The sequence below is a fragment of the Excalfactoria chinensis genome, chromosome 3 (genome assembly GCF_039878825.1).
Source record: "Excalfactoria chinensis isolate bCotChi1 chromosome 3, bCotChi1.hap2, whole genome shotgun sequence".
In the NCBI taxonomy this organism is placed as follows: Eukaryota; Metazoa; Chordata; class Aves; order Galliformes; family Phasianidae; genus Excalfactoria; species Excalfactoria chinensis.
The window spans coordinates 101,496,228-101,508,863 of NC_092827.1; the positions used below are offsets into that span (position 1 = coordinate 101,496,228).

General features: G+C 43.1%; 2 protein-coding genes across 2 annotated transcripts in view; both read left to right on the forward strand.

The window, feature by feature from the left end:
* Positions 1 to 3,152, forward strand: part of KIZ (kizuna centrosomal protein) — a 45,615-nt gene extending 42,463 nt beyond the window's left edge. Inside the window, exon 13 of the mRNA XM_072332273.1 lies at positions 525 to 3,152. The gene's annotated coding sequence lies outside the window, so the exon portion shown is untranslated. The remainder of the gene's footprint in view (positions 1 to 524) is intronic.
* Positions 3,153 to 4,095: 943 nt separating this feature from the next.
* XRN2 (5'-3' exoribonuclease 2) overlaps positions 4,096 to 12,636 on the forward strand; it is a 40,380-nt gene continuing 31,839 nt past the window's right edge. Inside the window, exons 1-13 of the mRNA XM_072331609.1 lie at positions 4,096 to 4,272; positions 7,224 to 7,351; positions 7,430 to 7,541; positions 8,466 to 8,577; positions 9,580 to 9,638; positions 9,717 to 9,806; positions 10,631 to 10,703; positions 10,793 to 10,843; positions 11,164 to 11,321; positions 11,722 to 11,796; positions 11,887 to 12,020; positions 12,103 to 12,160; positions 12,246 to 12,353. Coding sequence (XP_072187710.1) covers positions 4,198 to 4,272; positions 7,224 to 7,351; positions 7,430 to 7,541; positions 8,466 to 8,577; positions 9,580 to 9,638; positions 9,717 to 9,806; positions 10,631 to 10,703; positions 10,793 to 10,843; positions 11,164 to 11,321; positions 11,722 to 11,796; positions 11,887 to 12,020; positions 12,103 to 12,160; positions 12,246 to 12,353 — 1,233 coding nt within the window. The 5' untranslated portion in view covers positions 4,096 to 4,197. The remainder of the gene's footprint in view (positions 4,273 to 7,223; positions 7,352 to 7,429; positions 7,542 to 8,465; positions 8,578 to 9,579; positions 9,639 to 9,716; positions 9,807 to 10,630; positions 10,704 to 10,792; positions 10,844 to 11,163; positions 11,322 to 11,721; positions 11,797 to 11,886; positions 12,021 to 12,102; positions 12,161 to 12,245; positions 12,354 to 12,636) is intronic.

Below are 12,636 nucleotides of genomic sequence, written 5' to 3' on the forward strand. Positions count from 1 at the left end.
GCAACAGATCAAGAAGAAGAAATGCATAAAGTATACATTTCTAATTCAGCACGTTTTGGAGCAGAATGGAATTTACATGTGGTGTTCCTCAGTGATTTTCTGCTTTTAGTTGCTTTGTAAGATCCACGCTGGCGTTGCCGCACGGACATCACAATAATTGGATGACTCTAGGAGCTTCATGCATTTTTAATTTTCTTCTTTTAATTCCTTTTATCTAAAATGAAGTTCATTAAACACAAGATTTTCTTTCGAAGGGAGAAACCAGGGGACATATTAAAAAAAAATCTGTTCATAATTATGGTAAGTTCAAAAGCAAAAAACAGCACCCCAATTAAACTCTGCTGCAAAGCAGCACTGCAGCTTTGAATACAGCCACCAATCTTTGGGTCTGGTCTATGAAAAACAATTTTGAAATGGTAACAATATTCTATTTAATAAAAAGAACGTGGAGCCCGAGTCGAGCTTTGAAGAAGGCTTGAAAATGAGAAGAAATGGTTAGTATAGATGCTTGTTTCATCTTACAGGTTCCCAGTTTGACACTGGCAGCGATGCGGCATCGATTATTCCAATGACTGGAAAGTGAGTGCTGCTAAGGATGGAGTGCATCAGCGGGGTTGTTGGAGTGGGAGGCAGCCGGACTCTGCAGCCAGCATCATGGGTTTGTCTGGGTCAGAGTGGCTGCTCTGTTTCTGTGCCAAGAGGAAGAGTGACTCTCAGCCTGCATGCATCTGCACAAGGGAAGCTCTTCAGTAAAGGCTTCGGTGTCCTCCTCCACTGTGCCAGTTTCCATGCATGTTGGACCACAGGCTACTTTAGTTTGGGCTTGAAAACCAGTTTTGCACAGTAGTGGCGGCAGAACCAGAAGCATTAATGCTGTCCTGCTGCTGGTCCTGGTAGACTTCAAGTTATTTCTAGGAACTTCTCAGTAGTCTTCTAGCAGCACGTTGGAAGCTTGTTTTCCTTCTTTATCTGCAGTCTAAATGTCACCCAGGAGACTTGTAGCACAATGAGTGTGTGACCCCACCATGCTGGTCCCTGGTTTGTTGCTTCGTTCTGCCCATCCTTCAGCCGTGGTAATTCATTCCTGAGGACCCTGCCCATCTGCTAAACGTAAGCTCACCTGTATGTCACATCACAGATGGACCGTTGCTATGTGATTTCCAGTGAACGTCACACCAAAGTTCATCTGGAAGAAGTCTCTGCAAGCTGTGCTGTGAAGTAACACTGCATCAAATCTGCAGCGCCTTTGTAGTTTTAAGCTCTTTCTGAGTGATTCTGGGTTCTTGATGTCAGCCCACTTTAAATCTCCTTGCATGACACAAGGCACCCATCACTAGTCTCTGGTGCTTTTCATTCCCTCAGTCCAGCTCAGCCTCAGACATGCAGCTAATGACAGATGACAGATGGCTTTGGGAGTTTCTGCTAAGGCAATATCTCTCTTCTGCTATTTAAGCGATAGCCGAGTTCCTCCAGAGCATTTTTTTTTTATATTATACTTTTATTGTGCACAGACTCATTAGATGCAAAACGTTCTGCCAGTCAACTTTATTCTGCTCCTTGACAGCTGTCATACCAGCAGCCTGAAGATGATGACAGGTGATGCTGATGGACAGCAGGACTGTAATCAATACAGCCTGAACAGATTTAAATCAGCATGCCACTCAATCACTGAGAATACTGCAACGAGAAATCTCCACGTATTCCTGCTGTGTATTTGCAGTCACTTAGAGCTGCTCCCCAGCCCTTCATCCCCCCCATCTGTACACAGAGCCAGGGTTGCCCCATCCCAGGTGCTGAACCAGCATTGTCTCTTCTTCATGCAGATGGTGACCACCCTCAAATTTGTCAAGATCTTGGGGTAAGGGGGTAAGGCCTCTGTACCCTTAAGGGAGCCAACACTCCTCCCAGTTTAGCACCACCCACAAATTTACTTAATATAATGACCAGATCCTTATTGGAGTCATCAATGAAAACATTAAGAGAACTGGTTCAAAAACAGAGCCCTGCGGAATGGCAACTGGGGCACCCCTCAGGCCATGTACTCCCCATGCCCAACACATCCATGTTCTGGTTGTCATGTTCTTAGGGTCGCACTGCCATGGCTTTGTAATGTCACAAGCCACCTCCCTGATGACCGCTATAGATATGGGGATCCTGACAACAGAACTCCAGTTTCTAAATGACTTGTGTCCTGGTGCAGCCTTCTGGCACAAGAAGCAGCAATTTAGAAGGAGCCTTCCCCCCTTCCCACCATGGATCCTCCCCATTCAAGAAGCGCAGGGTTCAGGGGAGCAGCGGCAAACCTGAGCCAATGGATGTTGATCCACCCAAGGGTGATGCTGAGCCCATGGAGGTGGATGTGTCTCCAGAGGAAGAACTGATGGAGGTGGATCCACCTCCATCACAGTCAGGCATGCACTACAACATGGAGATGAGATTACCTGGAGATGTCAGTATATCCACTGGCGACGCTCCAGGGACTCTTGATTTTCATCTCAGCATTGAAATGTCACCATCTGCCAGAGAGCTCCAGCACCAGCTGCTGCTCCCTATTACCCTTCTTTCCCCAGGAGCTTTCACCCCTTCTTTCCCAAGCTCTAAAGAAAAGGAAAGGACTTAGACTGGTGTCCTCCAAGCTGCTGCCATGCCAGGACAACAGGAGGAGTCCAGCGCAGTCCTGAGCTCCCTGTGGTTTCCAGGTGAGACCTGAGGAAGAGGGCAGGACTGGGACTGGTGTCCTCTGAGCTGCCATGTGAGCTCCCTGTGGCCTCCAGGTGTTGTCAGAGAAGCTACAGATGCAGCCGTTCCTCTGGAGAAGCAGAAGATCTTGGTTTGGGCAGGAGGAAGCATTGAAGTTCCACACAAAAGTCCATTCCAGTTGCTCCATTAGGACTATTCGCCAAGACAGGACAACAAACAATTTTATAGGACAGTAAATAATAATAATAATAATAATAAATATAAAGCTAGACCAGTAAGTGGATCTAAGACTCCAGTGTCCCATCCCACTCTCCCCAAGCCTCTTCCTACAGGGATAGTTCCCTCTTCACAGCCAGGTGGATGCCAAGCTATGAAGAGCACCATGCCCTCAAATGGTTACAGAAAACAAGAGCGATGACCCAACTAAAATACCATCTTCACACCATGCTCTTGTGCTGGCTGCAGCTTAGTTCTGCTTTAGGATATTTTGCAAGATTTATTTGCTTTCATTCGCCCTGCAAAATGTAGATTAAGTTTTGAAGGAAATGTTTGAAAAACAATAATAGTAATACTGCAACAAAGCTTGTTTACACAAGTAATTATGAGATAAGATGATCATATTTCATTTGCATTTGTCTCTTTTTTGGTATTATCAGGAAAAAGAAACACAATTGATTGCCCCTCAATGCAAAGCGTTGGTACTAAGTTTGTCGTACTACACACTAAGTTGCAGCAGGAGGAGCGATATAATAGGAAACTTCAATCAAGATAGGTTTTGTAAGGAGCAGATAAAGGACGAGCTGATACAACAGATGTAGCGCCGGCGGAAAGTTGATGGGGATATTTATTCCAGTCACAGATTTTATTAGGGATGTGACAACAGAAAATGGCTTACCAACAGCTAAGGGAGGCTCTGAAGACTTAATTCCTTTTGAGCATCATCGCGTGGCTAACTTAATAGTATTTGCTTACGCAACGGGTGGAGTGACGTGACAGGGTTTCTTTATGCCTGCTCTCATGGCTCTCTACAACGACCTGAAAGGAGGCTGTGTGAGGTGGGGTCAGCCTCTGCTCCCAGGGAACAGCCATGGGACGAGAGGGGATGGCCTCGTGTTGTGCCAGGGGAGGTTCAGGTTGGCTGTTAGGAACAATTCCTTCTCCCAAAGAGCAGTGAGGCAGTGGCACAGCTGCACAGGAGTGGTGGGGTCACCTGGAGGTGTCCCAGAGCCGTGGGGATGTGGCACTGAGGGATGTGGGCACGGTGGGGCTGAGCTAGGACTGCACTTGGGGATGGCAGGGTAACCCCCCGCCAACTGCAGCACACCCCGCCCGCCCGCACTACGCCCCCTCCGCCGTGCGCATGCTCCGCTGCCGCTCCCGCCCCTAAGATGGCGGCCCGGCCCCCATGCTGCCCCGCGCCGCTCTCCGGCCCCGGAAGCGTTGGGCGCCGTTTCGCTTGGGGCTGTTCGTTGCCGTCCGCCGCGGCCCAGCGCCGCTATGGGAGTACCGGCCTTCTTTCGCTGGCTCAGCCGCAAGTACCCGTCCATCATCGTCAACTGCGTGGAGGAGAAGGTGAAGGGGGCCGTCCCGGGGCCGGGCAGCGCGGTCTGGAAGTGCGGGAGGGAAGCAGCGTGGTTCCCGTTGCGGCCGCTCGAGTCTGGGCCGGCTCTGGGAGCTGGGCCTTCCGCGTGCGTCTGCGCTCGGGGCTGGGCCCGGGAGGGTCCGCTGGGCTGATAGGAACAAGTCCTCCTCCGGCAGAGTGGTGAGGCATTGGCACAGACTTCACGTGTTACCTGTTTACCTTAAGCCAGGTTTCAGCGTAGCAGAACGGTAGGGCTTCAAGTCAGGGTCGGCAGTCGGTGTTTTCACAGTCAGAACTCTTCTGCTTTTCGCTTTAGGCAGCGAAGTGATGCTTTAGATTTGGGTTCATCGCGTGTTGAACTTGCAGGGTACTCTCCTTGTTGTCCTTATGGCTCTTTAGCCTCCCTCAGCGCAGCGTGAGGGGTTTGCGTTACCTGTAGCTGCGGAGTGTGAGTGTGTCACTGCAGTGAGGTTGGAGGAACTAACACCAAACAAGGTAGCTTCTGATTTACGAGCGTTGCTTAATAGCTGCTCCGGTGAATACTTGCCCTGGAGCAGGCTGCTCACAGTCGCCGTGGGAAACTTGTGAATGTTTTGTTCCGCTTGCAGTCAGCATCGTAACAGACTTTGGGGTCTGAGCTTTTCATCAGCAAATCCTTCAGTAGGCCGCATTTAGGCTTATTGTGGAACAGGCTGCCCAAGGAGGCTGTGGATGTCCCATCCCTGCAGGCATTCAAGATCAGGCTGCATGTGGTTCTGGGCAGCCTGGGCTGGTGGGTGGCAACCCTGCACACAGCAGGGGGTTGGAACTGGATGATGATTGTGGTCCTTTTCAACCCAGGCCATTCTGTGATTCTGTGAACGTTCATTCCAGCAATGAAGCAGGACTGTGGATACGGTGTCTCTGTTAGTTTATCATGTTTCCACCCATCACTCAGTGACAACAAAGAGTGAAATTCAGTTGTTCTGCTCCAAAGCAGCATTCTCCCGAATAAATGAACACAGATGGTTGTGACAGTATATATAGATTGTTTTACAGTTTTGTGCTTACTACAAGTGGATGTTTTTTCTGTCTTATAAACTTGCCCAGTGTTTTTCCTGGATAACGCTTTAAGATCTGTGCGCTTATCAGCAGTCACAAACAAATGTTGCGGAGTCAACTTGGCTGACCATAATGGAGCATCTTACCCAGATTTCCTTATGCGTGTTGGTTTGTTCTGACTTAGGAGAGCGTTGTATGTACAAGCACCTGAATGAATCACATTTAAGTACAGGTTTTGATATTCATACGTGGTTATAGACTAGAGAGCTGACAGTGGTGAGAGGCTGTGGTTTGTCTTACTGTGGTGGAATATGAATTTCTCTCACGCTGTAATCAGTTCTGTGTGTATCTTAGGATTGCTTATAAATCTTCCTAATCAGAAGTTTTCTATCTGTGGGTAGCTTGTCTCTTTGAGATACGCCACAGTTGATCCTTGTTCTCTTACCTTGCCAGCTTATTTCTTTCTCTTAAATCTGATTAATTTTTTTCTTAAGCTGAGCAGGAAGAATAAGAGGAAGATCTCAAAGATGATATAAAATCCAGGAGAGAATGTGCTTAATCAAATTCATACAAATTAATAAAGCTGCAACTAAAGTATCATATTTGAAGATCTGTTTTCAATGGTTTCAAAAGCAGCTGTAGATTAGAAGCGAACAGTTTAGTTCTATCACAAGAGATATCGCTCCCAGATACTTAAACCTTTTACAAGACGTTTGCATTAAAAAGCTGATAGGTTTATGAGCGGGTAACGGTGAAGCTGCTGACATAGCAGTATGCAGATGAAAACGAAATGGCTTTCATAGCCATCTAAGGGAGATGGTGCTTATTTTGCTTTACCTTCAAGATGGGAAATAAGATCTGTGGAGAGGGCAGTTTTATTTTCCATATCACGTAGTTGTAAGCCTTTGATGCCACAGTTAGCTTTGGCAAGAGGTTTGATGGGGAGATCAAGTAGAACACAAGACAAGCTGCTTGTCCTGTTATCTGATGTAAACCAGAACGTGTGCTCTTCTTTTAAAATCAGGGCTTCAGTTGCCCAGAGGAACTTGATAAAAATCACAAGCTGCAGAACAGTGTTTGCACCTGGCAATTAGTTCCTGCTAAAACCAAGGGATTGCTCTTGTGTCCCATTAAGCGTGGTAATGTGCGCCTTGTTTAGTGAGTTCTGAAGGAACCAAGCTGGTCTTGATTCTACCTGTCAGAATTTGGTTTGTTGGTGTGAATAACAGAAGAAAGAAGTGAGCTGGCAGAATTTCAGTGTTTTAAAGAAATAGAGATCAGCGTCCCAGTATTTACAAGTACATTCACAAGAATCTACTGGAAACATCCCGTGCTCCTGCAGCTGCAGGGATGTGTAAGCTCAGAGGAGGTGCTGGGTGCATGTTGGTCAGCTTCTGACAAGTGTCACTTGGGTGGGAAGAGCAGTAGAGGAACACTTTTCCTGCTGCCTCCTTGAACCCTCTGATCACAGCCTGGATGGAATAGCATCACATTCCTTGCCGGGCTGTACACCTCACTGCAACTCTGTGATACGTTATAACTCCTCCCATAAGTCATAAAGTCTTTATAATGAATTCCACTTCCTCTCGGTCAAAGGGTGTCTCTTCTAGCATGGATGTTACCGTATTATCTTGTATTTTGCACCAACTTTCTTTTATTGTTGGGAAGCTTGCTGTGCCACCTGTTGTTCTTCAGTATGTGATCAGCTATCAGTGAATGGCTTCTGCTGCTTCCATTTTCCCATAGGTCAACTGTGGGGCTTAAATTGTGGATCTCAGTGGTCTCTTCCAACCTTAATGAGTCTGTGATTCCCTGTGAGTCTGTGTGGTAGTACTCTGTAGATCAGTTGTTCTACTTGCATGACTGAGTACTGAAGTAATTGTTCCAACTGCTTTCGCAGGCCAAAGAATGCAATGGCGTCAAGGCTCCGGTTGATACAAGCAAACCAAACCCTAATGAGGTGGAGTTTGACAATCTGTACTTGGATATGAATGGTATCATTCACCCTTGTACACATCCAGAAGACAAGTAAGGCAGTTTCCTTTATCTATAAATAGGACTCATTTGTAGCATTTCACGTATTAAATTGAATGTGCTACATTGTAGGCCAGCACCTAAAAATGAAGATGAAATGATGGTTGCAATTTTTGAGTACATTGACAGGATCTTCAACATTGTAAGACCAAGGCGACTTCTCTACATGGCTATAGATGGAGTAGTAAGTATTGACTGTATTTAATTCCTAGTAATGACTGCTTCTGAAACTAGGTTTGGTGCTCTCCACTCATAAGATCTGTTGGAGAATAGTTTTCCAAAGTGGAAAAACTTATAGGTTAAATATACAGCTAACTAAATTCTGTGTATTCAAAACTATGAAAGAGTTTAGTCCAGAGAGTTTCATCAGCTGGCTGATGTAGTCTATTGCAATCTGAACTTTGCTTTTGCAAAGCGGGAAACTTCCATAAGACAGTAAAGCTCTGCAATTATTTCAGGTGTTCTTCCATTCTGTGACTTCAGTAATGATTTATACAGCACACTGGGAAAGACCAGAAAGCCATTTAAGCAGGTGCACTTAAAGTGGACTGTGACTTGATTATGCCATTAAATGTTTCACAGTCCAGCTTGAAGCTTTTCTTTCTCTGTTCCTTATCCCCATCCTGCTGGTACATCAGTTGATGTAATGAAGGATGCCACACTTCATTAAAACCTTCACTTTACTGAATATATTTGTATCCACGTTGTGTGGTCTCACTGAGGTGCACAGAAATAGCCTTGCAGGCTTCTGGTAGACCTGCTAAGCTTTGACTGTTTTTCTAGGCCTTTCAGCTTCTTCAAGTTAAGAATTCAAGTAAAAACTTTTCTACTTAGGTAAGGATACATGAGGGCAGAAATTCCTAATGTGTTTGTGTATGTTAAAGCAATCCAAGCTAAATGTTAATGTATCCTTTGAAAAATCCCAAATACAGATGGAAAATAACTCTATGGATGTAGTAACTGACCCATACATTGTGATACCTGTTTTTTGTCTGGATGGGGAGCTAGGAGATATGGTTTAGTGGTTATACTGTAGGTGTGGTAAAGGGAGGACGGTTGGACTAGATGATCTTGTAGGTCCTTTCCAACCTTGTGATTCTGTGATTAGGCTCCACGTGCAAAAATGAATCAGCAGCGGTCAAGAAGATTCAGAGCATCAAAGGAGGGCATGGAAGCTGCTGAAGAGAAGCAAAAAATAAGACAAGAAATTCTGGCAAAAGGTAAAGCTGTGGCCATACCTGACGTTGGTTTTCAAGTGAGAATTGCCTTTTATGTTTTTATTGTTTCAGTAAGGGTTAGAAAAGGGATGTTGTGCTCTCAAATATCTCTGTAAAATACAGTGAGGGAGGGTGTAGTGGATCATTTTTCTCCCCAAAGTTGAGATCCAAGATAAAATGTCACTTTTGTTTTCTGTCTTCCTGCCTGAAATGGATTTGTGTTCTTTTAATTCCTTCAGGAAGAAAGTGAACAGAAGAACAGGGATAAACATAGTTTTGCTTAGCCTCCCACTACTATTACAGAAAGGAATGAATGTTTCTGGGTCCTAACAAAAAGTTAGTTGAGGCTTAGCAATGGAGATCGTGTGAAGGTGTTGCTGCACAGGAATAAGGAATATACTGCAAGCAAGGGTAGGTACTTAGATTGGAAACTTTAAACTCAGGAACGGAGCAACCTCAGTGCAGTTTGAGAGTGACAGTAATATGACTCGAGTGAAAGCAGTGTTTGTAGCTGAAGAATGCTGAGTGTGCTGGAGGAATTAGTTCTTCCTACACAGTCACCTGAATTAATGTGGCCTTCCAGGTGAAGGCATAGCCTTGTTAGAGGTTAAAAAGGCAGGGCATGCTTTTTGTGTTGTTGCATTTCAAGACTATGAAGACTCTTCATGAAATTCAGAGAGAAGAAGTTAGCGTAACTTTGTTTGGGAGCTCAAGTGACTAAGTAGTGGAAACACAGAGGACGATTCAAGAACTATTTCATAATGTTTTATCTTATTTAGCAAGCTTAGTTTCTTTGAGGCTTCTTCTAGTTTTTGGCAAAGCAGGTAGTGAAATCACTGCTCTGAAGCAATAAACAACATTTCTAAGAGTACCAGTACCTAATTTTAGGATGAAAGTAATGTAATGTTAATTACTATCAGGGTAGCCAGCAGGGTGTTTGTCATGCAAAAGTATTTTTTATGTTCCATATTGATTTACTTCTGTTAAATGTCTTTATCACTCTAGGTGGCATTCTTCCTCCGGAAGAAGTGAAGGAAAGATTTGACAGCAACTGTATTACCCCAGTAAGTGATCTTGCCCTTAACCAGCGGTTGTCAGTATCTGGATGATGGCTTAATTTCTTTTCATCTTTCCCTTTTTAGGGAACTGAGTTTATGGACAATCTTGCAAAATGTCTCCGCTATTACATCGCTGACCGTTTGAACAGTGACCCAGGGTGGAAAAATTTGACAGTAAGTTTCACTGTTTGATACTTCAGGAAAATTAAGGTGGTCTATTATGTTAGGTTGGAATGTGACTGAAGAGTGTGAATTCAACAGATTTGTCTCATCTTCTCGCACAGTTATTAATAATGGACCAACTTGCACCTTCTGCTGGACTTTGGAAGTGTATTTCATTCTAATAACTCAATCTCAAAGCACTGTTTGTTTTGATTTCATTTAAAAGCAGTGAAAAGATGAGATATTGAAAGCCACAATTTGATGTAATAGGAGACAGGGTTTTAGGAATACTTATCTTAGGGAAAAACGTCACAGTCTGTTGTGTGTGTATTCTTTTACACTTTATTCTTAACTTATTTATTGTCTCAGAATGCATTGTTTCTATTATCTGAATGATGTACAGTAGATGTCAGTCAATAAAAATTATTCATAGCAGCTTTCATGCCTTTCTTGACTTTGAGATTCTCTTATGCTGTTACTCAACCACTCCACTCCCATCAAGTTCTGCTTCCTACAACCCTGTGTTTCATCAGTTGTCTGTATAATTTATCAGGAAGCTAATGATATGATAATTGCAGTGTATTTGTATCAATATGTCAGCTTGATCCTGAAAATTAGAGAAAAATTAAGGTCTGCTCAGAGGACCCAAACTCTTAAATATAAATCGATTTTTGAGTCATAATGTGAGACTTGGCACTACAAATTAGGATTTTATATACAGAATGTGACATAAGAATATTTGAACTACATACTGTTGGTGGGATTTTTTATTTATTTATTTTTTTTTTTTAAGGCTGGCATCTTAAATTGATTACCTAATCTGTTCATCTTCATAGGTAATCCTGTCTGATGCCAGTGCTCCTGGTGAAGGTGAACATAAAATCATGGATTATATTAGAAGACAAAGAGGTATACTTTTAACAGGCTGTGGTATGACACTTATTTCTTACCTGTTTTGCATTTATTGAACCAAAGCTGCGTGATTTTCTTTCATTTAGCTCAACCAAACCATGACCCGAACACTCATCATTGTCTTTGTGGAGCTGATGGTGAGTTCTTTGCTGACAGTAGATCTCACATTAAACTTTCTTGTGCTGTTTTTCGATTGCGTTGAGCTGTAGTGTTTAGAATTTGGTTTACATTTGTATAAATAATCCAGTGTATCTGTTAGTTTTTGACAGCCGCTGTCTGTGGCTGAAGGGCTGTCTTTCACTTAGTTGTACTGTCTGGGTAGTTTGTGAGTAAGCCCATAGTTGTGGTCATGCTTGCTTAAAGCGGAACGAACATGGCTTTATAGTTGTTTGTTTGTTTGAAGAAAATGCTTCATGCTATCTCTCATTAGATTTTATTCTTCTCTTTTGATTGGTAGCTGATCTAATAATGCTTGGACTAGCCACGCATGAGCCACATTTCACCATCATTAGGGAAGAGTTTAAACCAAATAAACCCAAGCCATGTGCTCTTTGTAACCAGATGGGTCACGAGGTTAAGGATTGTCAAGGTTTGCCTAGAGAAAAACAAGGCAAGGTAAGAATTCTGATCTTTCTACAAATTCTTCCCAGTGTGAACTAATTTGTGTCTTAATGATAACCTCACGTTATTCTTGCTGTCAGTTTTGTCTGAAGCGTAATACAAATTATGCTACTGAAATTGCCTGGCTTTCCTTTTGTATTAATAAAATGATACTTCTGTAGCATGTAAATACTTTGTGGAATCCAACTTTCTCACTTATTAGTTTTCTTTCTTTTTCCCACTGGCAAGGGAGGATAATCATTAACTTAAGACACACAAAGTAGTGCGATGAATGCTTGGCATAAAGAACTTGAGAACCAGTGCTTGTGTATCTTTTCCAAGTATGCTTTAAAATGGAGCAGGATAAACTTAAAAGCGAGCTTGGATGCAATTCAGTTATTTCTTTTTATTTTAGCATGATCAGTTTGCAGACAGTCTTCCTGCCTCTGAACAAGAATTTATCTTCATCCGCTTATGTGTTTTGCGAGAGGTATGTCGAAGCAGTTAGTAAATCCCATATATATGAGTAATATTAAACTTTGTTGACAAAGGTTCTTGGTGTCTTTTGCTTGTGTTGCAGTATTTAGAAAGAGAACTCACTATGGCCAGTTTACCTTTCACTTTTGATTTTGAAAGAAGTGTTGATGACTGGGTCTTTATGTGCTTCTTTGTTGGAAATGACTTTCTTCCTCATCTGCCATCTCTGGAGATCAGGTACCTGAGAATATACTTTCCTTCAAGTATACCTACTGTAGCTTTAAGTGACAAGTCTCATGCTTTTGTGTTTGCTTTCTAGGGAGGGAGCAATCGATCGTTTGGTTAACATATATAAAAACGTGGTGCACAAAACTGGGGTAATTCTTTTGTTCTTTTTAAAGATCTCTTTGTTTGCTACCAAAGTAGATTTGTTTTTCAACCACGTTACTTTGTATTTGACAGGGCTATCTCACAGAAAGTGGTTTTGTCAACCTGCCGCGAGTCCAGATGATCATGTTGGCTGTTGGAGAAGTTGAAGACAGTATCTTCAAAAAGCGAAAAGACGATGATGTAACTTCCCATGTTTTGTTCTTGGAGTTTTGTTTTCATCACTTCTGTTACTGTGACAATCCTTAATAGGATATGAGGGGGAGGAAAAACACCTTTATATCTTGTTAATATCTGCAGCAGCTTTCTCCATGTTTGAAAATTAGTCAGGTGCTTCAAGTTGATTTGCTTTTCCTAGAGAGCAGGGCATTTTCTTCTGGTTGCTATCTCAAGTAGCAACAAAACAATAACTGTATGTGAGTTGTGCCACTTTTTGAATAGCTACTATGAAAACTGAACAGGGATT